The sequence below is a fragment of the Meriones unguiculatus genome, chromosome X (assembly GCF_030254825.1).
Source record: "Meriones unguiculatus strain TT.TT164.6M chromosome X, Bangor_MerUng_6.1, whole genome shotgun sequence".
NCBI classification, from domain to species: domain Eukaryota; kingdom Metazoa; phylum Chordata; class Mammalia; order Rodentia; family Muridae; genus Meriones; species Meriones unguiculatus.
The window spans coordinates 94,182,442-94,204,051 of record NC_083369.1 but is presented as its reverse complement, the minus strand read 5'-3'; the positions used below and the strand labels follow the sequence as shown (position 1 = coordinate 94,204,051).

The 21,610-nt window shown below is 49.7% G+C and overlaps 1 protein-coding gene across 12 annotated transcripts in view; it reads left to right on the top strand.

Moving 5' to 3' along the window:
• Positions 1 to 21,610, top strand: part of Bcor (BCL6 corepressor) — a 117,436-nt gene that overhangs the window by 83,555 nt on the left and 12,271 nt on the right. For 5 of the 12 annotated variants that reach the window (XM_021643618.2, XM_021643619.2, XM_060375375.1 and 2 more), the window contains exons 2-10: positions 4,947 to 5,075; positions 6,383 to 6,461; positions 7,362 to 10,202; positions 10,860 to 10,913; positions 11,401 to 11,587; positions 17,615 to 17,875; positions 18,245 to 18,589; positions 19,186 to 19,511; positions 19,808 to 20,065. In XM_021643618.2, coding sequence (XP_021499293.2) covers positions 4,990 to 5,075; positions 6,383 to 6,461; positions 7,362 to 10,202; positions 10,860 to 10,913; positions 11,401 to 11,587; positions 17,615 to 17,875; positions 18,245 to 18,589; positions 19,186 to 19,511; positions 19,808 to 20,065 — 4,437 coding nt within the window. In that variant the 5' untranslated portion in view covers positions 4,947 to 4,989. The remainder of the gene's footprint in view (positions 1 to 4,946; positions 5,076 to 6,382; positions 6,462 to 7,361; positions 10,203 to 10,859; positions 10,914 to 11,400; positions 11,588 to 17,614; positions 17,876 to 18,244; positions 18,590 to 19,185; positions 19,512 to 19,807; positions 20,066 to 21,610) is intronic. The other 7 variants (XM_060375380.1, XM_021643622.2, XM_060375379.1 and 4 more) reach the window with 4 other exon arrangements.

Here is a 21,610-nt window from a genome sequence, read left to right as displayed (position 1 = left end):
TTATGCTGGAAAGATCAGGTCTGTGCAAGCATTGTCCCCTCCCCCACCCCGTTCAGTTCCCTGACTTCGTCTGTTTCTGATGTAAAATTTGGGGTTGTGGGTGGTGGCACTCTAAGCCAGTGGTTATGGCTTAGAGTACGCACCTGGGCAGCCCGGATCACACCTCGATCTCTCCCCCCCCCACCCCCATACACACACACACACCTCAGATGCTAGATGGCTCAGGACCGGGGAGCAATTTGAGGGTCCCCTACTCTCATCAGCTGGGAAAGCAGCCCAGGAGGACACGCCCTGCATTGCACATCCGGGAAAGCATTTTCTTTTCATTTCCCACCCCCATATAGGCCCTCCCCCCAACATTCTAAAAAAGGAACCTCTTCCCCCTCCCTTCCTTGACACCCAGAGCGTGGTGCTGCTGTGACTCAGTCTGGGTTTGGAGCAACCCCAGGAAGGGCTGGAGCTAGCTTTAGGCTTGGGTGTAATCCACACCAGTTGTGTGTCCCTCCCCCCTCCCCAAGCTCCACCTCCTGGCTTGGCCCCTCTGGATCTCATTCCTCAGCCCCCTCCCCCCCCAACACACACCCACGATAGACGGGAGACTATGTAGCCATTCTGGGACTTCTATATAAACAATGTGTTTAGTGGAGTCAGATGCCGTTAGATGGGGTTAACCGTGACCAGCTCCAGCTATTGCCAGGCAAAACTTAAGTCCACAGTGCAGCTGAAGCCTCCAAAGAACAGGGTGCCAAATATTTACAGAGGGGACCAAGGTTGGAGAGATTCGGCGACCTGCCCAGGGATACAGGGTGGGTGAGGGTGATAGCTTGAGCCACGAGACCGGTGACCTTAAGAGAACCAGCCTTGTTGGAAGGACGGACTTCTTCAAGATGGCCCCACCCCCGCCCCAACACATAGAGTGGGAGCAGGCTTCCTATGTCCCACCTAAACTAGAAGCTGTTACAGACTTGTCCAGTCCTCCTGGCTGCTACCCACATAACTGCCTATGGGACAGGGGCCGGAAGGACCCAGAGAAAGCTTTAGAGAAGCCCCAAAGGAAGGGACTGTGGCTGTTCGAATGAAGAGATTTCATCGCTTCCTAGCTCCTACTGGGGGGAGGGGGGTAATACTTTTCTTATTGTGGGTACAGAGGCCATTGATGGTAGTGGGAAATGGTCTCTCACAGGTAATGGGAGAAAACAGAGAAGGTTAAGAAGAGCCTAGTGTGACCTCTCCCTTCACTGCTCTACCCTCTCCTCAGCTTCCTCCCTGTTGTCTGCAGGGGTAAATCTTAGGTGCCCTGAAAGACACAAGGAAGTCGGGCATGGTGGTATATGACTTTAATCCCAACAGAGACAGATAAATCTCTCGGTTTCCAGGCTAGCCAGAACAGTAAGATCTTGTCTTTTCAAAAAAAAAAAAAGGAAAAAGTGTGTTCTTTTCCTGGATCTACTGTGCTGTCTTGGCAGAGCTCAACGAAATGTTGTTAATAGGTATTCCTTGGGGTCACCTGATGTCTTCTCATAGCGGGAAGCAATCAGTGCTCCTTCTCAAGGATGCCAGGGTTGGACAGCACCTAACCTTGGTCCCTCTGACCGTCTTCTGCCCATCAGGCCCTTTTACCCTGTGTCCCGGCCAAGCATGGGTACTCTAGCCATAACCTTTGGCTCTGGAACAAATGGCTGCTCCAAGTCTCTCCAGTTGACTCCGGCACATTCAAGCTTTCAGTTGAACACAGTACCAAGAGCTGCAGCCACATACCACGTGTGCCCGCCACACACAGGTTCCCCCAGACCCCTGTGTCCCAGTGGGCAGATGCTGCGTCCGCCTGTCTCGTAACAATCAGACAGCCAGCCCTGCCCGGCTCTCTGAGCTGTCTTTGCTTTGCTTTTATTTCCTTTCCCTCTACCACTGACGAAAAGGGTTAAAACCCAGAGCCAGGGTAAAAGCTAGCCATTTCCCCTCAGAACAGGCTAGTGCCTGTCAAGTGCCTTTTCATGAGTGGCTTCATAACATCTTGGTACTTCTAGAGGTACGGCCTGCATGTGAAAGAAGGGGCCAAAAAGGAGCTTCCTCTTTATAATACAGCAGCCAAGTGCCTTGAGGTATTCTGTATGCCGTCTACCATATCCCACAGGCAAGGGTCAGCAAAGTCTGTTCTGAAGCACTCTGCCTTAGAGGTAGAAAGAAAAGCCCCAGCTCTTTTACCAGCACTTTCTAGAAACTGGATGGGTGTTGGTACTCTGGTTTAGTGGAAGCAGGACGTTTCTGCTGGGGGATTGTGCTGCCCTTGTTTGTCGCCCTAGAGAAGGACCTCCTGCCAGGCAGGGCCTGAAGCCATTAGCCCTTTCTACTCTGTTCCTCCTTGGCCAGGCACCGAAGAGTTAAAAGTCCTTGGCTTGTTGCAATGAAATTATGGCTGGCAGTGGCGCCGCTGTTTGTTCAACAGACCTTTACTTTTAAACAGTTCACAAAAAGTTCATGAGGCAGCTAAAGATTGTAAGTGTGTGGACACGAGCCTGTACAATCACTCTCATGTACATGTGTGTATAGTCAACCCACAGTGCAACTCCCCTTGGTTTAGCCCTCCTCCCCACAACCGCATACAGAGGTGACTGAAATGCACTCCAGGCCTTAACTCTCAAGTCTGACCCAGTGTGTATGTGTGTGAGAGAGACACGTTATTCTGGTGGCTCGTTATTTATCTGAAACAATAATACTGAAAAGCCTGAAGGATGAACCCTAGAGAGAGGGCCTGAAGTTTCAGTTTGTTCAAGCTATCCCAGGTGCCTCACAGTCCATGTGGCCTTTTCTGGAAAATCAAGGAACTGAAGATGCTACTGGGCTTTTGTGGGGAAGAGGCCAGGCATTCCCTAAGCCCATTCTGATGTTCTTTGAGGGTCCCTAGGGTACTTTTCCTGAGGTGAGCTGCTCTGGGAGATAGGTAGGAGGCAGCGGGGTTTTGAGGCTGAGGACCTGGAATGTGGGGATGTGTGTTTTCTTTGGCAGGCTCTTCCATGCCTTTTTCCTGGGGATTGATTGTGGGGGTCCTCCCGGTCCCAGTGGGCTTTCTGCACTTTCTTGGTGCTCTAGGAGGACATGGTCTGGTTCCTGCTGCAGCCTGCTGTCTAGGACACCTGCACCAAGGAATGGTATACCCTACTTGATGAGGCCACCCACCATGTCTTCCCTTTGTGTGACTAGGCAGCAGATCCCCAGGAAAGGGACACTCCATGGAATAGGTCTTGGGTCTTTCCAGCGCCGGCGGTGGGACGTTCCCTGCTTGTTTTGTCTGTTTGAAAGATGGAAAACAGCGAACAGCCTTCCCCAGCACCCCAGTTAGTTCCTCCAAGCACTGTGGCTAGGCCCTTTGGAGTTGCCCTGTCTGAAGAAAGAGACCCTTCCCAGGAAAACAGTTTTGCCAAAGTCCACTCCCATTATGCCTCCACAGATTCCAGCCTCTTCAGTGCCCTTCCTCCCCTTCCAGTTTCATTGTTGAGCTCTAACTGTGCATGGTGTGTTGGTGCATGTTCTGTGGTTGGGGGCCAGTGGGGGTTGCTGGTGGACAAAAGACCTAGTTAGGACAAAGAAAGAAGCATAGCTGAGCTTTTGGATTCAGTCCTCCCAAGCCTTCCCCACCCCCACCCCAGCCTCTGGCAGAAGAGTCCCCTGGACGGGGTGCCTCCACCCAACCGACCTGGCAGCCAGCTTCTCCGTGTGCTAAAGTGTAAAAGCAAGCATTTGCATATTTTCTCCTGCTAACAAAGGAAATGTGTCGACTTAAGGGAACATTTGGGCTTTCGGAAACTGTGTGGGTGGGTGTGTGAGGGAGGAGAAAGAAAAGTTCCCCTGATGATCTATCCGCACACCAATTATTTCACATTCAGGTTTGGGTCCCGTGGAAAAATGTCGTGGCCTGTCCTGGACAAGGGAAACTGAGATGTGTTTGTGAGCAGGGAATTGCCGAGGGCCATCGGTCCCAGGCATTAAAGGCTCCCCTACTTATTAACCCAGCATTTAACAGCAGGATATGGGCTGAAGCGCAGTCAAAAGAAACGGCTCAACCTCCAAAGAGCAATTAAAATCCTGCACGAGGATAAATCACGCGCCGTGATAATCCTGTTAATAAAATGCAGCTTGTCCTGACCCTTCACTCATGCAGCAAACTAGAATGTGGTGTGGGTGGGGGCGGTGGGCTGAGAAGGTAGGTGGGGGAGGTGGTCTGGGCTTCTTTTGTGCCCCCCCTACCCCCTCTGCGCAGCTCTCCCCTCCTAAGACGTGGAAAATGGGTGGCTTTTGCCTGTTCCCTATGTGCCAGCAGCTCTGGAGCCCGTCAGCATCAGCCCTGGCTGCAAAGACTTATGCGCTAATGATTTCTTGTCCCCAGCGAGCAGGCGTCATTGAATTACTCAGCCGCCTCCCCCTGCAGCTCCCAGGCGAAACCACCCCTGTTAGGTGCTTAATCTAATCCAGGGCTCCAGTAGAGGGGTTCACCAGCCCACTGGACTCTCTCTCTCTTTCACCCTCCATCTTTGGGCTGTGTGCAGGACAGCTTGGAGATTCAGTCCTAACGATGTGTCCTAATTTGCATCCCAAGCCTGCCACCAAACCCCTCACTGTTAACTCACTCCTTCTATCGTCACCCCAAGAGTATGCCAGTGATCTAGCCATCCATGTCTCTCTCCAGTCCCTCCTCAAATATGGCTTCTTTCTATGGCAGAAGGGTGGGGAGGCATAGAGCTGTGACTCAGATGGGCTTCCTGTGAGCTTGAGTTTGATCCCCTCAGGTGTGCTCTCAGCTCCTGGATACTTGTAGACGCTGTATCCTGTGTCAGGCGTGCGCTGTGTCCTGTGTGAATTGCTTTAAAAGGTCCTCTCTGCTTCATCAGTGCTTCTTCTTCACCTAACCTCACTGGGACCTCCCCCCTCTTTTTTTTTTTTTTAAACAGACTAGACGCCTAAAGCCACGCTGCTGCCATCCAAGAAGACGACATGCTTTCAGCAACTCCCCTGTATGGGAACGTTCACAGCTGGATGAACAGCGAGAGGGTCCGCATGTGTGGAACAAGTGAAGACAGGTGAATGGTCTCCAGGGCCAGGCCTGGTGAGGGAGAACTGGTCCCCTCCCCCACAGTCCTGAGCAGAGCCCATGCATGCCCAACCCCCCCTCACCTTCTCACAGGCAGAGAGGGCCCCAAAAGGTCTAGACAAGGGAGATCTTCTAACTGGTGGCCCTTGATTTACAGTTTTAACAGGCAGCCTGGCTCAGCGAAGCATTGCCGCCCTTTAAAAGATTAGCCCCTAAAGCGGCCTTTCAGTGCACTTTCATCCTTAATTTATTATTTCATATTTATGAAGGAGAATTAATCCCCGTCTATATTCTGCTTTAACTCTAAATGTCAGGAGTGTGGGCCCAGGTGGATTGGCATTCAATGTGCTTTTAAAACAAATAGTTTGCTTAGTAATAAATGAAGAGATGGCTACCCTTTCCTTGGGTACAACCCAAGGTTTCAGGTTGCCCTCTGCTGCCATGCCATGTGGCTATTGGCCCAGATTCTGATCACTGGGCAGCACAGTTAGACTTTCTAATCAGTAATTTTGGACTGGCCAGAGACAACTGAACAGTGGATGATTGAAGCAGCTTTGGGTTAACGGTGAAGCCTTCCCTCTGCTGCTTGTCAGTGATGTTATCCTGGGGATTTGGAAGTTGGCATAGAGCACTTTCGTTATCAATGCTCTCTGATAACAAGTCCCAGGACAGCCAACAGCAGCCTGGCACAGATGTGCAGCTTCCTCTCTTCCTGGAGTAGCTGACATTTCTCTGATACTATTGTATATCCATACACATCTCCACATTATTTTGATAAAGGCTGCAGATATAACTGTCACCATGGAAACTAGTCTCATGGACATAGTTCGTAACTTTGTTTGGGGGAAAGAAAGTTTTGACAACCAGCCCTTGGGGTTAATGCAGATGTGGGTAGGTGAAGGGGTTTAGCCTGGAGACTTCTAGCCCACTTGGTCCATTAGTCATTTTATTTCATTTCTACCATCTAGGACAGCCCGTAAGGGCTAGCTGGGACAGCACTTGGCCTCTGTGAGAAAGGTCACGTGAGAGAAGTGTGCTTAATTTCTGGCTTGCCCACCTCTGGGACATATGTGTTATTCATGTCCGTACACATGAAAGGCCTGCCTTTGCTTTGTTCTGCCAGGGTATTGAATCACCATTTGGGAGCAACTTTCACTAGAGGTCATGGCAGGGAGGGTTAAGACGGTTCAAAAAAATAAATGAGATTAGTAGAAAACTGGTCTGGTCCGGGGAGATAGATGAAAGATAGATTCAGCAAGAGATGTTTTCGTGAAATTGGTGTGTCCTTTTTAATAGGAAAATTCCTGTGAATGATGGTGATGCTTCAAAAGCCAGGCTGGAACTGAGGGAGGAGAATCCCTTGAATCACAACGTGGTAAGGGATGAATGGCTTCTTTTGATCGGATGGCTATCAGTGATTTGTAATCAACTATGCATTAGTTTGGATGCAATTAGAGTTGTGTGTGTGTGTGTGTGCGCGAATACATGCGTGCGTGCGTGTGCGCAGTGTGAGGGGGAGGGAGCATCAGGACTTGGCTATGTATTGTTTTTAATATGCTCTGCCCTCACAGGTCCTTGTTCCTTAGTCACTGGTGGGGAATAGAGTATCCCTAATGGCCATGTGCCCCATTGATGCTCCAAGCTGGATAATTTCTCAGTCTCCAAGTAGTTCCTGAGGCTTTGCGTTGCCAGTTAACTTTGAAACACTAGACCGTCCTTTCAGGCACCAGGAAAAGGAAGTCAAAAGATGCAACCACACTTTGGCCCCAGCCCCTTTATTGATTTAGAAATTAGATAAGCTGAAGTTCCCCATACTCTTTGTCCCATGAAAAAATTGTTTCTTCTATTAAATTATACCTTTCTGTGTCCAGGAAAAATGAATGCCCCCTCCTCAGTCCGAACTAAAGGGTTCGTATGAGTCTTGCCATAGTGCAGAGACTATTGTATGTGTTGTTGTCTGTGCTACAGCAAAGACTATGGGCTGCAAAGGTAGAGTTTGCACAGATGAGCCAAATAATGGATTGGCTTCTAGTCTGGGTGTATCTTTCAGTGCTTGTGGGTTACTAGTTGAAGAGAAATGAAAGAAAAATGAAGCTTTAGAGTGATTTGAATATAAGAGGAAGAGGATACTGGGCACCGCAAAGCTGTCTTTTAACCTTTCCTGTTGGGGTATTAAGGGTGATGTCTTGTGACCTGGTGGGTGACCTTTCTTCTGGACCAGGGCTGCTTCTGTGTGACAGGTGTCCCAAGTAACAAGTGTTGTTCTTTTACAAAGGTGGATACCAGTGGAGCCCATCGGATCGATGGCCTGGCAGCACTGAGTATGGACCGCACAGGCCTCATCCGGGAAGGGCTCCGGGTCCCTGGAAATATTGTCTATTCTGGCTTGTGTGGACTGGGCTCAGAAAAAGGTCGGGAGGCTGCCACCAGCTCTCTCGGTGGCCTTGGGTTTTCTTCAGAAAGAAATCCAGAGATGCAATTCAAGCCGAATACTCCTGAGACAGTGGAGGCTTCTGCTGTCTCTGGAAAACCCCCAAATGGCTTCAGCGCTATATACAAAACACCGCCTGGAATACAAAAAAGTGCTGTAGGCACAGCAGAAAGCTTGGGTTTGGACAGGCCCGCCAGTGACAAACAGAGCCCTCTCAACATCAACGGTGCTAGTTACCTGCGACTGCCCTGGGTCAACCCTTACATGGAGGGGGCCACTCCAGCCATCTACCCTTTCCTTGACTCGCCAAATAAGTATTCACTGAACATGTACAAGGCCTTGCTACCTCAGCAGTCCTACGGCTTGACTCAGCCGCTGTATTCTCCAGTCTGCACCAGTGGGGAGCGCTTCCTCTACCTGCCACCCCCGCACTACGTGAACCCCCACATCCCCTCCTCCCTGTCTTCACCCATGAGGCTCTCCACACCTTCAGCCTCTCCAGCCATCCCTCCTCTTGTCCACTGCTCAGACAAAAGCCTCCCGTGGAAGATGGGCGTCAGCCCTGGGAACCCGGTTGATTCCCACACCTATCCCCACATCCAGAACAGTAAACAACCCCGGGTGTCCTCTGCCAAGGCGGTCAACAGTGGCCTGCCAGGAGACACAGCTCTCCTGTTGCCTCCTTCACCTCGGCCCTCACCCCGTGTCCACCTTCCAGCTCAGCCCACTGCAGAGACCTACTCCGAGTTCCACAAGCACTATCCCAGGATCTCCACCTCCCCCTCCGTCACCCTGACGAAGCCATACATGACAGTCAATAGCGAGTTCCCCACAGCGAGGCTTTCCAATGGCAAGTACCCCAAGGCTCCAGATGGGGGTGATTGTGCCCAACCCATGTCTGGGCACACCCGGAAGTCAACAGTTCAAGACAAAAAAGATGGGGGCTCACCACCTCTTCTGGAAAAGCAGACCGTTACCAAAGACGTCACAGATAAACCACTAGACTTGTCTTCTAAAGTGGTGGATGTAGATGCTTCCAAAGCTGACCACATGAAAAAGATGGCTCCCACAGTCCTGGTTCACAGTCGGGCTGCAAGTGGATTAGTGCTCTCCGGAAGCGAGATTCCAAAAGAAACATTATCTCCTCCAGGAAATGGCTGTGCTATCTATAGATCAGAAATCATCAGCACTGCTCCCTCATCCTGGGTGGTGCCAGGGCCGAGTCCTAATGAAGAGAACAATGGCAAAAGCATGTCGCTGAAGAACAAGGCTTTGGACTGGGCGATCCCACAACAGCGGAGTTCCTCATGTCCCCGCATGGGTGGCACAGACGCTGTGATTACTAATGTTTCAGGGTCAGTGTCCAGCTCTGGACGCCCAGCCTCTGCATCACCAGCCCCCAACGCCAATGCAGATGGCACCAAGACCAGCAGGAGTTCTGTGGATACCACACCATCAGTCATCCAGCATGTGGGCCAGCCCCCAACCACGCCTGCCAAGCACAGTGGCAGCACCAGCAGCAAGGCAGCCAAAGCCAACCCAGAACCGAGTTTCAAAGCGAGCGAGAATGGCCTCCCGCCAAGCTCAATATTTCTATCTCCAAATGAAGCATTCAGGTCCCCACCAATTCCCTACCCTAGGAGTTACCTCCCTTACCCAGCACCAGAAGGCATCGCTCTAAGTCCCCTCTCTTTACATGGCAAAGGACCTGTATATCCTCACCCAGTTTTATTACCCAATGGCAGTCTGTTTCCTGGGCACCTTGCCCCTAAGCCTGGCCTGCCCTATGGGCTGCACACAAGCAGGCCAGAGTTTGTGACCTACCAAGATGCCCTGGGCTTGGGCATGGTCCATCCCATGTTAATCCCACATACGCCCATGGAGATCACAAAAGAGGAGAAGACGGAGAGACGGTCCCGCTCCCATGAGAGAGCTCGTTATGAGGACCCAGCCCTCCGCAGTAGGTTTTCTGAAATGTTGGAAGCTAGCAGCACCAAACTACACCCAGAAGTTCCCACTGACAAGAACCTGAAACCAAACCCTAGCTGGAATCAAGGGAAAACTGGGGTCAAAAGTGACAAACTGGTCTATGTAGATCTTCTCCGAGAAGAAGCAGAGGCTAAAACTGATGTTGGAGCATCCAAACCAGGCCTTGTAACTGAGAATGTAGGCCAGAACACAGAATCCACCAAACCCTCGGCTGACCCTGTGATCCAACAACACCGTGATTTCATCTCTCTCAGAGAGGAGCTGGGCCGCGTCAGTGACTTCCATGAATCTTATACTTTCAAGCAGGCCCCGGGCCAGCCAGTGTTCAGCTTAGGCAAGGACAGTGTTGCAACAGGAACCAACAAAGAAAACCTGGGGGTGCCAGTAGCAACTCCATTCTTGGAGACAACTCTGGGCAGCGAGGGCCCTGCTGTGACTTTTGGTAAAACCCAAGAGGATCCCAAACCGTTTTGTGTGGGCGGTGCCCCTCCGAGTCTGGATGTGACCCCCACCTATACCAAAGATGGAACTGATGAGGCAGAAGCCAACAATGGCAAAGTTCTGAAGCCGAAGCCATCCAAGCTGGCAAAAAGAATTGCTAACTCGGCAGGTTACGTGGGCGACCGATTCAAGTGTGTCACTACCGAACTGTACGCCGATTCCAGTCAGCTCAGCCGAGAGCAGCGGGCATTGCAGGTGAGCCCCCCCCATCCGAATTTCACTGACTTGATCATTTTGTCAGTTTTGTGATATACAAAGGGGATTTGGGGGAACGTGGTAGGACAGAGCGCCAGGCAGATTTGGTTAATGACACTTACGGTAATTGGAATGTATGCAGTGTGTTCAATAAGGGGACGGCGGTAGTAGCTCTTAGGAGGTTCATGTGTCTGATACTTTAAGCTATTCTGTAGATTATATGAGAACTCTACTGGAATGCTGATAACAAGTTGTAATTATTATGAAGGATGTCTAAAGACTGCATGACGTTTACCTAGCAATTGCTTTGATGTCTCTGCCTGTAAGATAACAAATATATCTAGAAGCGTTGCTTAGAATACCTTACTTGATAATCGGTGGAGATGTGTAGCAGTGGCATGTCTGTGGGAATCGTGCAGGTTTTTTTTTTCACCAAAGAAAAGAGAGAGAATTCGCTTAAAGGGATAGAGTATGTATTTAATTTGCTGGTGAATTATGATAGATGTTGTATAGGAATTTCCTTAAGATATTTTACTTTTAATTAAAAGATGAATAAAGCCAAATTGTTTTGCAATGTTAAGAAAAAATTGGTTTATGCTGATAAAAATGGATGAAGTTATCTAAATGATCCATTGAGTGCCCATTTTAATTACATAGATGGAAGGATTACAAGAGGACAGTATTTTATGTCTACCCGCTGCTTACTGTGAGGTCAGTTCTTCAAATTTTTATTACTAGAATCTTCCATAAACCTTTTTGAGTTAAATTTCATTTCCAAATATACAAAGGGAAGTTTGTGGGCCATGGTCGTCTTTATTCATTGTGCATTTTGTTTCTTTTCTGTTGTGTTTTTCTTTTGTTTTCTTTGCGTTGTAGTTTTGTTTTGTTTTATTTATAACCTTCCAAAGAAAATGTCTCTATGCAATCGTGTATGTATGGCTATACATACACATTGTGCCTATATCTATATACACACGACTTTATGGATAAAGAATGTGTGACTATTCACATAGACACTCTTAAATTTTATCTGCTAAACTTTAAAATATCTGAGTTGTATCTCATAAATTGTGGTTGGCTTTGGGCAAGCTTTTCTTTGAAAACACTTTCCTTTATAATATAAGACACATAAAATAGCCTTTATGGTAAGATGTTGTGTTTTGTTTTTTTTCTCCCCCCATCTCCGTTCTCTTTCTAGCGTGCAATGATGCGTTTCTCAGAGTTAGAGATGAAAGAAAAAGAAGGTGGCCACCCAGCAACCAAAGACTCCGAGGTGTGCAAATTCACCCCAGCCGACTGGGAGAGGTTAAAGGGAAATCAAGACAAAAAGCCAAAGTCAGTCACCCTAGAAGAGGCCGTTGCCGACCAGAACGACAGTGAGAGATGTAAGTAACCTGAGCAGCTGGCGTGTCGTACCACGTCCCTGAAAACTGGGCCTTGCTGCTTCCAAGGCCTAGGATGGCAAGAGGAAGAGTCATTTCTGAGTGATGGCCCAAGGTCCAGTTGGGCATTACCCCGAGAAAAGGGCCGAGATGTCTTCTTGTTGCAGCTGGGAATTGGGTGCCTCTGGGATTCTTTTCGAGGACATGGTCTTCTTAAGAAACACTAGGTGCAAAGTGAGTGACAGCCCAGTTAAATGTAGCCATAGGAAGTGGTTGGTAAGGGTCAGTTCTTTTTTGTAGTAGCTAGAATGATACTGTTTAGCCTTGCCCCTCTCACACGTGACAGTCTATAAAGTGGAATGTAAAATGTACTGGGGTTTTTCTCATCTAGGATTTGTTGAGATGGGATAAAGGTTGGCCAGAGCACCAGAAAGATGGCAACAGGTATTCATTGACTTTGTCTGCTGCCATCGGGACTTGGGTCTAGAACCCAAGTATGGCTTATGTGAAAGGCCCACCAGGCACCTGATGGTTTATGTTCTGGAGCGAAAAGTGCCTTTCTAAGGAGGCTTCAGGCTCAACAGTGGGTCCCCTCATGGGCTGAACTCTGAAGAATCCTGAGGGTGTATACAACACTTGGTGAAGGTCTTTGGTTTCTTCAAGTGTTTAATGTCTAAGGTGTGAGGCCTGCTCTGGCCCTCAAACCTTGTTAGGGAAGACGAATTAGAGCGTCAGGGTAAACCTGGAAGTCATCAGTTGCAGAAGCCTCCTAGACAAAGCCAGTCTCAGTGTGTTTGAGAGCCTTGTGTCATTACCCTCGAAGGTGTAGCTCCCTGTATGGTGCCTGGTGGCATCTGAAGATTTCTGGCTTGGGAACATGTGTTTTGGTTATCTAGAGTGCCATCTTTCTTCCAGTACCCCCACTTCATCCAGCAAATGCTCTGACCACACTGCAGTAACAGTCAGACCAAGAAGGATTGCTCTGAGTTGGTCCTAAAGGGAAAGGTAGTCTCTGGCAAGCAAGTGACGTTCTTTCCCAAGGGACTCGATGTGCATGTGAATATATATCCATACACTCCCTGTCACAGGATGTGTACAGGGCAACAATAGATCTGGGCTGCTCTTGGGTGAAGGCAAAGAAAGCCTTCCTGCACTCTGGTGCTCATGGTGGACACAAAGCAATCGCATCTCCAGCACCTTGTGAGTTGCCCTGAAACAGAAGCTCTTGGCAAGGCCTCTAAGAACTGAGAAGTAGGTAAGGTGCTTCTAGAAGGGAGGTGCTACCCACAAGTGAGAGTCCCCTTTATTCTGAGTGGATGGTGAGAGACAACTGTGACAAGAGGTTGAGAGGTGGGGACTTGGACAGCTTCCAGCCTTTTGATCCTTTCTTTAGGTTTTGCATGGCCCAGAGTAGCCACTGCCCTGGGGTAAAAAGTCTAAGTCTAAGTCTGCCCACCTAGCTGCCTGAAGGGTCCACCTCTTTCCCATTTTTTTTTCCTGCTGACCCTAGAGACAAGAAATTAGAGTGGCTTGGCTTCCCCCTCCAAGTGGGCTATTTGGGGGTACCAAGACAGGGCTCTGTAGGTGATAGGCAAGAGGCTTATTTTTCAAGAAGGAATATGTCACTATCCCCATACTTTTCTGCTGACTTGAACCATTGTACTGGCTCTCATTGTGGGGAAGACAGGGACTCTTAGATCTCAAATTACCAAGCCATATTGTCTGTCACAGCTCAGATGGGCTTGGGCTGTGCTCCTCATGGGTGGACCCCTTTACATCTCACAGATGTAACAAAGGGGGTGGGGCAGGGCAGGAGCCAAGCCATTTGCCTATGGGAACTAGGGTAGGGATTTGGAGTAGGGGGTCCTAGGTTTTAACTATCTATTCCCACGTTTTCTTTGTTTGTTTTGGTAGAAGTGGAGTCTTAACCACAGAGCCCAGGCTGGCCTTGGTCCTCCTTGCCTCACCCTCTTAGATGCTGCAATTGTAGGGATGTCCCTCCAGTCTCTGCTCCCTTCCCCTTCTGAGATGGTTTTGCTCTGTCTTCTTGGAAGGGACCGTGACCAGGGTTTTCATTTGCCCCCCCTTTGATATGGTGGCTGAGTTAAATTATTGTAGAATTTGATTGAATGAGTGAAGCACTTTTCCTCCACACTTGACAGTTCATGGGTAGGGATTATCAGTGATGTTCTAGAGATGGGGAGGGACAAGGAAGCATTAACTTGGTCTTTCCTCAACATAAGCAACTTAGTCCCTTGCCAGTCTCTTGGATGGGGTAGACCTGGAACCTACTAAGAGGAAGCTTGAGTCAAGGGGCTTTGTGGGAACTTGTCACTTGGGGAATTTCTCCCCCAAGACAGTACCCGCATGTTTTATAAGCTGCAGAGATGTCTTGGTATGAGTCACCAGCTCTGTTGTGCTGGGGGTAACGGAGCTAGCTACCTGCCCAGGGGGACCGACATCTAGGATGACCCTCAGAAGTCTTAAACTTCTCCCATCTTGTTTAGGGCTTACTGGGCATGGCTGCCACAGTGATGAAGTTCCTTTGTTGCCATGGTGATTTTGTAAATGTTGCCATGGTGATGCTTCTGTGAGGTATAGCATGGGAGCTCAGTCATGATGAATTATGGGATGTATGTGATGCAAGTCATATGACCTTGCTATAGGGAGCAAGTGTCATACTGAACAGCACAGCTACTCCCACATCTGCCTACATGGGGTAACCAAAGAGCCAAGAGTATGAGCAGTGGTAGAGCCTGGTGGTTAGCCTACTACCTCCTTTGCTCTAAGGGTGATCTTGTTAAGTAGTGGTTGGACTGGCCCCATCTGAGGAGGTCCAAGTTGAAGTAGATGGGAATCATCTAGAGTTTCCCCTGGCTGACGACCGCAGTAGGGATATACTCTTAGCTCCTGGCATCATCCTGGTCCAGATCTCTGGGGCTTCCCTGAAGGAAAGGAGAATCGTTGCCCTTAGAGGCTTGGAAGAAGGGTTAACTCATAAAGATTTGGAAAATGAAGGAGGAAAATGGCTCCACTGATGGTATGTGGGCTAGTATGAACCCCAGATCCCTCAGTGAGGGTTCTGGATGATAATTTGGGGCGGGAGAGAGAATAGGCAGTACTCTGGAGTTTCCTCAGGATAAGGCAGAATAAGCCTTGCCTTCCAGTGATTCGCAGCTCTTGAGGCTCAGGAATGCAGTGGCCAGGTGGATGGGGAATAGTAGGGAGGGAAAGAGCTAGTGAGCAATGCTTTCTGTTCTTGCTGGCCTCTCTGTCAATAATGAGTAGCTGGTGATGGGGTGGTAGGGACACCTTTCTTACACCCTTTGTGTAGGTTTGCCCAGATGGAGGAATTCCAGAAGAGAATGAGATAGAGAAACTCTTGATTTTTAGCAATGTTCCGGTAGTGTGAGGAACAGAGGCAGCTGATCCCTGCCCATGAAATAGTCTTTCAGGTGGTTTTACCAGGGTACCTTGGGCAAAAGTTCAAATGATCGAGATAAGCTTCGTGTCGCTGTTAGGAGTTAACAATGAGGCTGAAAACTCCAGTGGAAAACCTCCCCAAGGAAGATGGCTTAGTTGTACAGGTCATTGTGAGACCTGGAGTTCAGCTGTAAGACTAGAGAGTGAATGTAAAACACTCAGGGTAGAGAGAGTCTTATAGATGATTGGCAGGAGGGGATGTGATGCTGGAAAGGGATAAGATGGGGCAGTGCAATCTGGATAAGGCCCCACACGGCATATGCTGTCTGATCGTGAGTGACTCATAGACGGTTATGACATTAACCAGTTACTGTCTTTTCATGTCACCTACAAAGGGATGAGGTGAAGGAGTACACTTTAAAATTTACTTGACTCTATTATGAACTCAGTGGATGGCCTCTCCCCCATCCTCTCCCTGATAGGGGAGCAGCCTTACCAGGCCACAGAGGAAGACAATGCAGCCAGGTCTGATGAGACCTGATAAGCTAGGGTCAGAGGGAAGGGGAAGAGGACCTCCCCTATCAGTGGACTGGGGGAGGGGCATGGGAGAGGATGAAGGAGGGGTCTGTAGCGGGGATACAAAGTGAATAAACTGTCATTAATAAAAATAAATAAATAAATTTAAAAGAATAAAATTCACTTGAATTTACTGGAATAAATTCAAGCTGCCTTAAGAATCTTAGCATCCTGCACAAGTAGTTTCCCCGGCCCTTCCCTCTGCCCTGAGGAGCCCAAGTTGATGAAGCCTATCCCTAGAGGAGAGGCAGCTGGTCTTACTGTCCCCACTTTATGGCCCAGAGTGGCCAAGTTGTAAAGCCATGTACTGTTCGTGCCAGAGCAGTTAAGAGGGTCACAGAGTGGCTAGCACAAGTGAGACCCTGAGGCCTGCTATGTTCAAGACCCCTGCCGAGATGAGTTCAGTCATCTGTGGCAGCCTGCGTGTCTTCTCTGGCTGCTGCAAAGCCTTACGGCAGGACATTGCCATTGCCGAAGGCCTTCTTTGACCATGTCCTTGAGCTAGGTGCCTCCAAGGAAACTGGCTGCTGGTTGTTCAATCTATAGGTACCACAATGAGGAGGAAGAGCAGTTGGGGACATTCCTTAGCTCAGATTGGATCCAGTCCCACATTCCCTAAGGTGCTGTCACCCCGCAGCTGACAGCCACACAATGCTGGATTGCCCTTGAGAGAAGTTGATGAGGCATGAGCAGAGCTGGTCAGAAGTAGGGGGTGGAATTGGAAATGGATTGAGCTCAGCCAATGAAGTAAATGCTTATTCCATTTACAAAATAACACCTGCAGTGTTACCAAAGCCCACACCCCCAGGAACATGTAGGATCATTTTAGTGGTCCATTAGCCAGCACGGAATCTTATGGTGGTCCTTACATAGTAGGTGTTTGTTTGTTTGTGGGATTTATTTTGTGTGTATGAACACACATGTGAATGTCAGAGGACAGTTCATGTAGGTCCCAGGGTTGGAACTCAGTTCCTCAGAGCTGATAACAGGTGCTTTATCTGCTAAGCCATCTCACTGGTTCCCATAGTGTTTATATTTTGTTGTGTATTAAGCTGCTATACCAGAGCAATTTATGGGTCACTTCTTGGCTAGAACAGCAATAGGAAGTGATGCTGGGCTGTGGTGATTCAGAGAAAAGGTAGGTGCCTACTGGCTCTCCTGTCCCCATGAATATACAGAGAACAAAAGTGGCCGTCGGGAAATAAAGCCAGCAGTTTTTTGTTTGTTTGTTTGTTTTTGTTTTGTTTGTTTGTTTTTTTTTTTGTTGTTGTTTTTAATGCTTGTCTGACTACAAAAGACACAGTTGGGGGGGCCCTCTATCGATGTTTGTATGCGGGAGGGTTGGATGACCTGAGTCCCTGTGTAAATGGGATCAGCTCCCTCATTTAGTGGTAGGGATTTCTGTGGGCAGCCATCAGATTGAACCCTTTAACTTTGTCTCTGAAATTGTAGATCTGCTGAGACATCCTTGCCTTTTGCAACCCCCTCCCTTGGTTCTGCAGGGGTCTTAACCCTTCTTACCTATTAAGGTCCTAGACTTCTTTCAACACTCCCATTTGCAGTCCTCATTTTTCACCTTCTGTCTGTCCATTCAAATAAACATAGATGTTGTTGCTCCTTGGATAAATGACATTTCAGGGATCTTTATTCCATTACTACAACCCTCTGCCCCTATGTATTTCAAAATAATGACTTGAACAAATGCTTCCCCAGAGATTTTTAGTTTAACCAGACTAAGTTGAGGGTGTGGGTACCTCAGTGCTTTCTGGGTTCCCCCTGGCTCCACTCCAGGAAGGTTAGAAAGATAAGATACCTATCTTGCTGCACTTGCTGACTCGTTCTGCCATGCCCCTTCTCTGGAAAGTTCTGTTTATCTTGCTTCCATGCTTCTAATGGGTGAGGATCCCTGTCTCCCCGGACTTGTCAGGTGTTTGGTCACCTTGGTCACACACAGCATCTATTCCCCCTATCCTGCCTCTGTCTAAGGATCTGGACCTTCATTTCTGTATTCTTGTCTCTCTCCCACTGCAGGCGAGTATAGTACTGGAAACAAACACGATCTCTTTGCAGCCCCAGAGGACAAAAATGTTCCTGTGGAAAAGTATTTCTTGGAGAGGCCGCCCGTGAGTGAGCCACCCACTGACCAGGCAGTAATGGACACCGGGCCACACAGTCCCACCCTCCGGCTAGACAGGAAACGCAAAGTGTCAGGTGACCACACCCACACTGAGACCACCGTGGAAGAGCTGCCAGAGGACCCTCTGAAAGCCAAGCGGAGACGAATCTCCAAAGGTGAGCCCGGCCAGCTTCTACTGCCTGCTTGGGAGGCCTGTGCATGCAGCCACAGAGGGCACACTTGAGGTCTGGATTGCGGGGACACAGTGGGGGTTTTTGCAGCACCAGTTCCCCCTCCCTCCCATAGACAGAGAGCAGGGGTTTGGTGCAGCCTTGCCATTCCCACAATGCCCTGAAGCCCTGGGGAGGCGGCACCCACCTCCCCTCCCTCCAAACCCAGAGGCGGCCAAAGAAAAATACGTGACCTGCCTGAAGCAGAGACAGTGGCCACACCCTTCCCTTCCCCCACCCCACTGGTGCTATGTAAGACAGTTTGTTCCCTCCCCATGGGGCTTTTTGATTAATTTGTAGTTATTTCTCCATTAGATGACTGGCCTGAGAGGGAAATGACAAACAGTTCCTCTAACCACTTAGAAGACCCACATTATAGTGAGCTGACCAACCTGAAGGTGTGCATTGAATTAACAGGGCTCCATCCTAAAAAGCAACGCCACTTGCTGCACCTTAGAGAACGGTGGGAGCAGCAGGTGTCGGCAGCCGAGAGCAAGCCTGGCCGGCAAAGCAGGAAGGAAGTGACCCAGGCCGCTCAGCCTGAGGTCACCTCCCAGGGGAATAACATCACTGAAGAGAAGCCTGGCAGGAAAAAGGCAGAGGCCAAAGGCAACAGAGGCTGGTCTGAAGAGTCCCTCAAAACCACTGACAATGAACAAGGTATGCAGAGACCACCTCCTGACAACCCACTCTGCCTCTAGAGGATGGGTCATGTGTTCATTCCATGGGAAAGGGCCTTTGGGGGGCAGGGGGACACAGGACATCTGAGTCACCTCTGGTTAGGTTTTGTGCCGAGTGATGCATTCTTGTGACGTCCATGCACACCCCATTCCCTGTATTCTCTCTGCTTCCTTCCTGCTTTCCAAGTATATGGCTGGCAGGAAGGGAAGGCTGGGTGGCCCCACAACCTTACCAATGTGGTCCTTCCAGGCTCAAGCTGCCTCAAGTTATCTGGATTCTGAGCACCTGAGCCCAGTGGACTGGGGAGACCAAGAAGAGCCAGTTTCTGTCTTCTTATCCTGGCTCCTTGATGAAACTTGCCACTTGGCATTTTGAGGGTTAACTTATTTGCCATTTGAATGTGAGATAATTAAAATATTAATGCTCTGAAAACATAATTGGTATATCTTTAAAAACTGAAGCCGCTCCAGTGATCAGTGCTAACAATGGGCTTTTCTCTCTGCATCGGCTACAACTGTGTAACGCCTGCTTCTTCTCCCCCTCCCCCACCCACACCCACCCCCCTCCATCTTTAGGCTTGCCTGTGTTCTCCGTCTCTCCGCCCATGAAGAGCGTTTCATCCACCAATGCAAGTGGCAAAAAGCAGACTCAGCCAAGCTGCACGCCAGCCTCGAGGCTGCCTGCCAAACAGCAGAAAATTAAAGAAAGCCAGAAGACAGATGTGCTGTGCGCAGACGAAGAGGGGGATTGCCGGGCTGCCTCCCCGCTGCAAAAATACCCCGACAACAGTGAGAAACCATCCGGGAAGAGACTGTGCAAAACCAAGCACTTAATACCTCAGGAGTCCAGGAGGGGCTTGCCGATAACAGGAGACTACTACTTGGAGAGCACTGACAGCAAGGTACCTTCTGCCACGCCCCCTCCCCCCCACCTCACGCCTGTTTCTCCTGGGCTAAGCTCCCATTTTCCTGGACTGCACCCCCTGTATATCACTCCTGCCCTGGAAGAGCACGTGTTCTGGCCGTGAAGTTTCAAACTCGAAATAGTGAAACCCCGTCTTCCCTAACCCTCCTTTGACAGCCCACCCCCCACAAAAGTGTCTTTCTCTGTGGGCCTGCCGCTCCATGTAGAGGAAAGAGAGAAGCAGTGGGTGTGTTAGAAGAAGGGTCACAGTCTCACCACTCTCTCTTCTGACAGATGACTGTGCGGAGATTCAGAAAACGACCCGAGCCCAGTGCGGACTACGATCTCTCACCAGCCAGGCAGGAGCAGCCAAAACCCCTTGACCGTTTGCAGCAATTGCTTCCGGCTTCGCAGGCCACACAACTTCCACGCTCAAGTTCCCCTCAGGAGACCACCCAGTCTCGCCCCATGCCACCGGAAGCACGGAGACTTATTGTCAATAAGAATGCTGGTGAGACCCTCCTGCAGCGGGCTGCCCGGCTAGGCTATGAGGTGAGTGTCCTTGTGCCCTCTCTCGATCTTAAGCAGCCAGCTGCTGCTGCTGCTTTGGGGAGGAACTTGGAGAGCAGAGCTGACCCCGCTCTTCTTCAGGAGCTGTTCTAAGGCCCAGGAGGATGTTTGGAATAGCCTCGCTGGCTGCTGTCTCTTTCTTTGATGGCTGGCTCTGTCAGGGTAGAGAGAGAGAAAGAGAAAGTCCTCACATGTTCAGTTTCTGTTCAGGCAGCTATGCTGCCCAGGCCAGGCTTGCTCACTTATCTCTGATAGAAAGTCTGCCGCAACCCAGGACTTGGCTACTGGGGGGAATTTTAATGATTTCTTTTGGTTTGTGATTAACAAGGGTGTAGAGAAGCAATTAGCTCTATTTAGGGTGGCTTATGCTGTTGCTGGCAGAAAGGTGGTCTTAGGGGGTAGGAAGTGACTGTGGGGAGAGTTGACTGAGGTGGAGAAGGCAGCACTGACTGGAATGGTATCTGAGAGGGGAGACAATAGCCTGGAGGGGGCTCTGCCCCAAACTCACTGCTGCCAGCTGTACCTGTGCCCTCAGTGTGGCCCTAACTGAGCACTCCACCGTATGCTCCCAAGCCTGCATGATCCGCACTATCTCGTTTTTACCCTTTCATCGTCTTTGGGCTGGTAACTGCTGTTATCTGCACTTTCAGTTGAGGAAAGTTACAGAGGGACTGAAGAACTTGGAAAGATACGGACCCTCAGCAGTGCCCACAAAGCCCAGCCCTGTCTCATCACCTTCCCCAGCTCCGGTCATCCTCTTCGCCCACAGGGATACCCTTTCTACAGTTCAGAACCTCCTGGAGCTAGCTAAGCTCCTTCTGCCCCTGTGTACCCCACACACACTTGCCAGTTGAAATTGTGATGCAATAGCCTACAGGGCAAAGGCTTTTTTTTTTTTTTTTTTTTATGCTGACATCAGCCCCCTGGGAGTTGGATGGTGAAAATAAAACGCAGCTCAGCAAGCTGAGTGTGGAGGTGTGCGGGGAAAGAGGTGGCGGCATCCACACTGGCCCACAGCAGGCTAGAGCTAGCAGGATTTCGCCAGAACCCTGGCATCCTTATCTTCATTCAGATACCGTTGTGCATCCTGGTGGGGTCTACCCAGCCCAGTGTCAACCCAGATCCCAGCCTGGGAATTGTGGCTTTGTGGGTGGGAACTTGAGGCAAGGAGAGTCCTTGGGTGCGCTCGCTCGTGTTTCTGTTTGTGTATGCCACTGTTTACACCAACACATCTCTTTTTTAGATCTCTAGAGCATCTCAGAAAGAACTAGATGGAGAGGCTGATAATTAGCTCAGTTACTGTGGATTAAGTGCAAGTGGCCTCTGGTTGTGTTTGCCCACAAGCTGAGAGCATCACCGCCTAGGACAGGGTGTGCTCTGCATCGATTTCCTTCCAAGGGGCTCTGCCAGTGCTGCACCTGGGCTCCAGGCAAGCTCACCAGGGAAGACATCGAGGGAAGGAGGGTTCCCTCAAGGGCAGCAGGCTTCTTTGCTTGTAAAGAAACAAGGCTTGTACCCTAGCCTTTG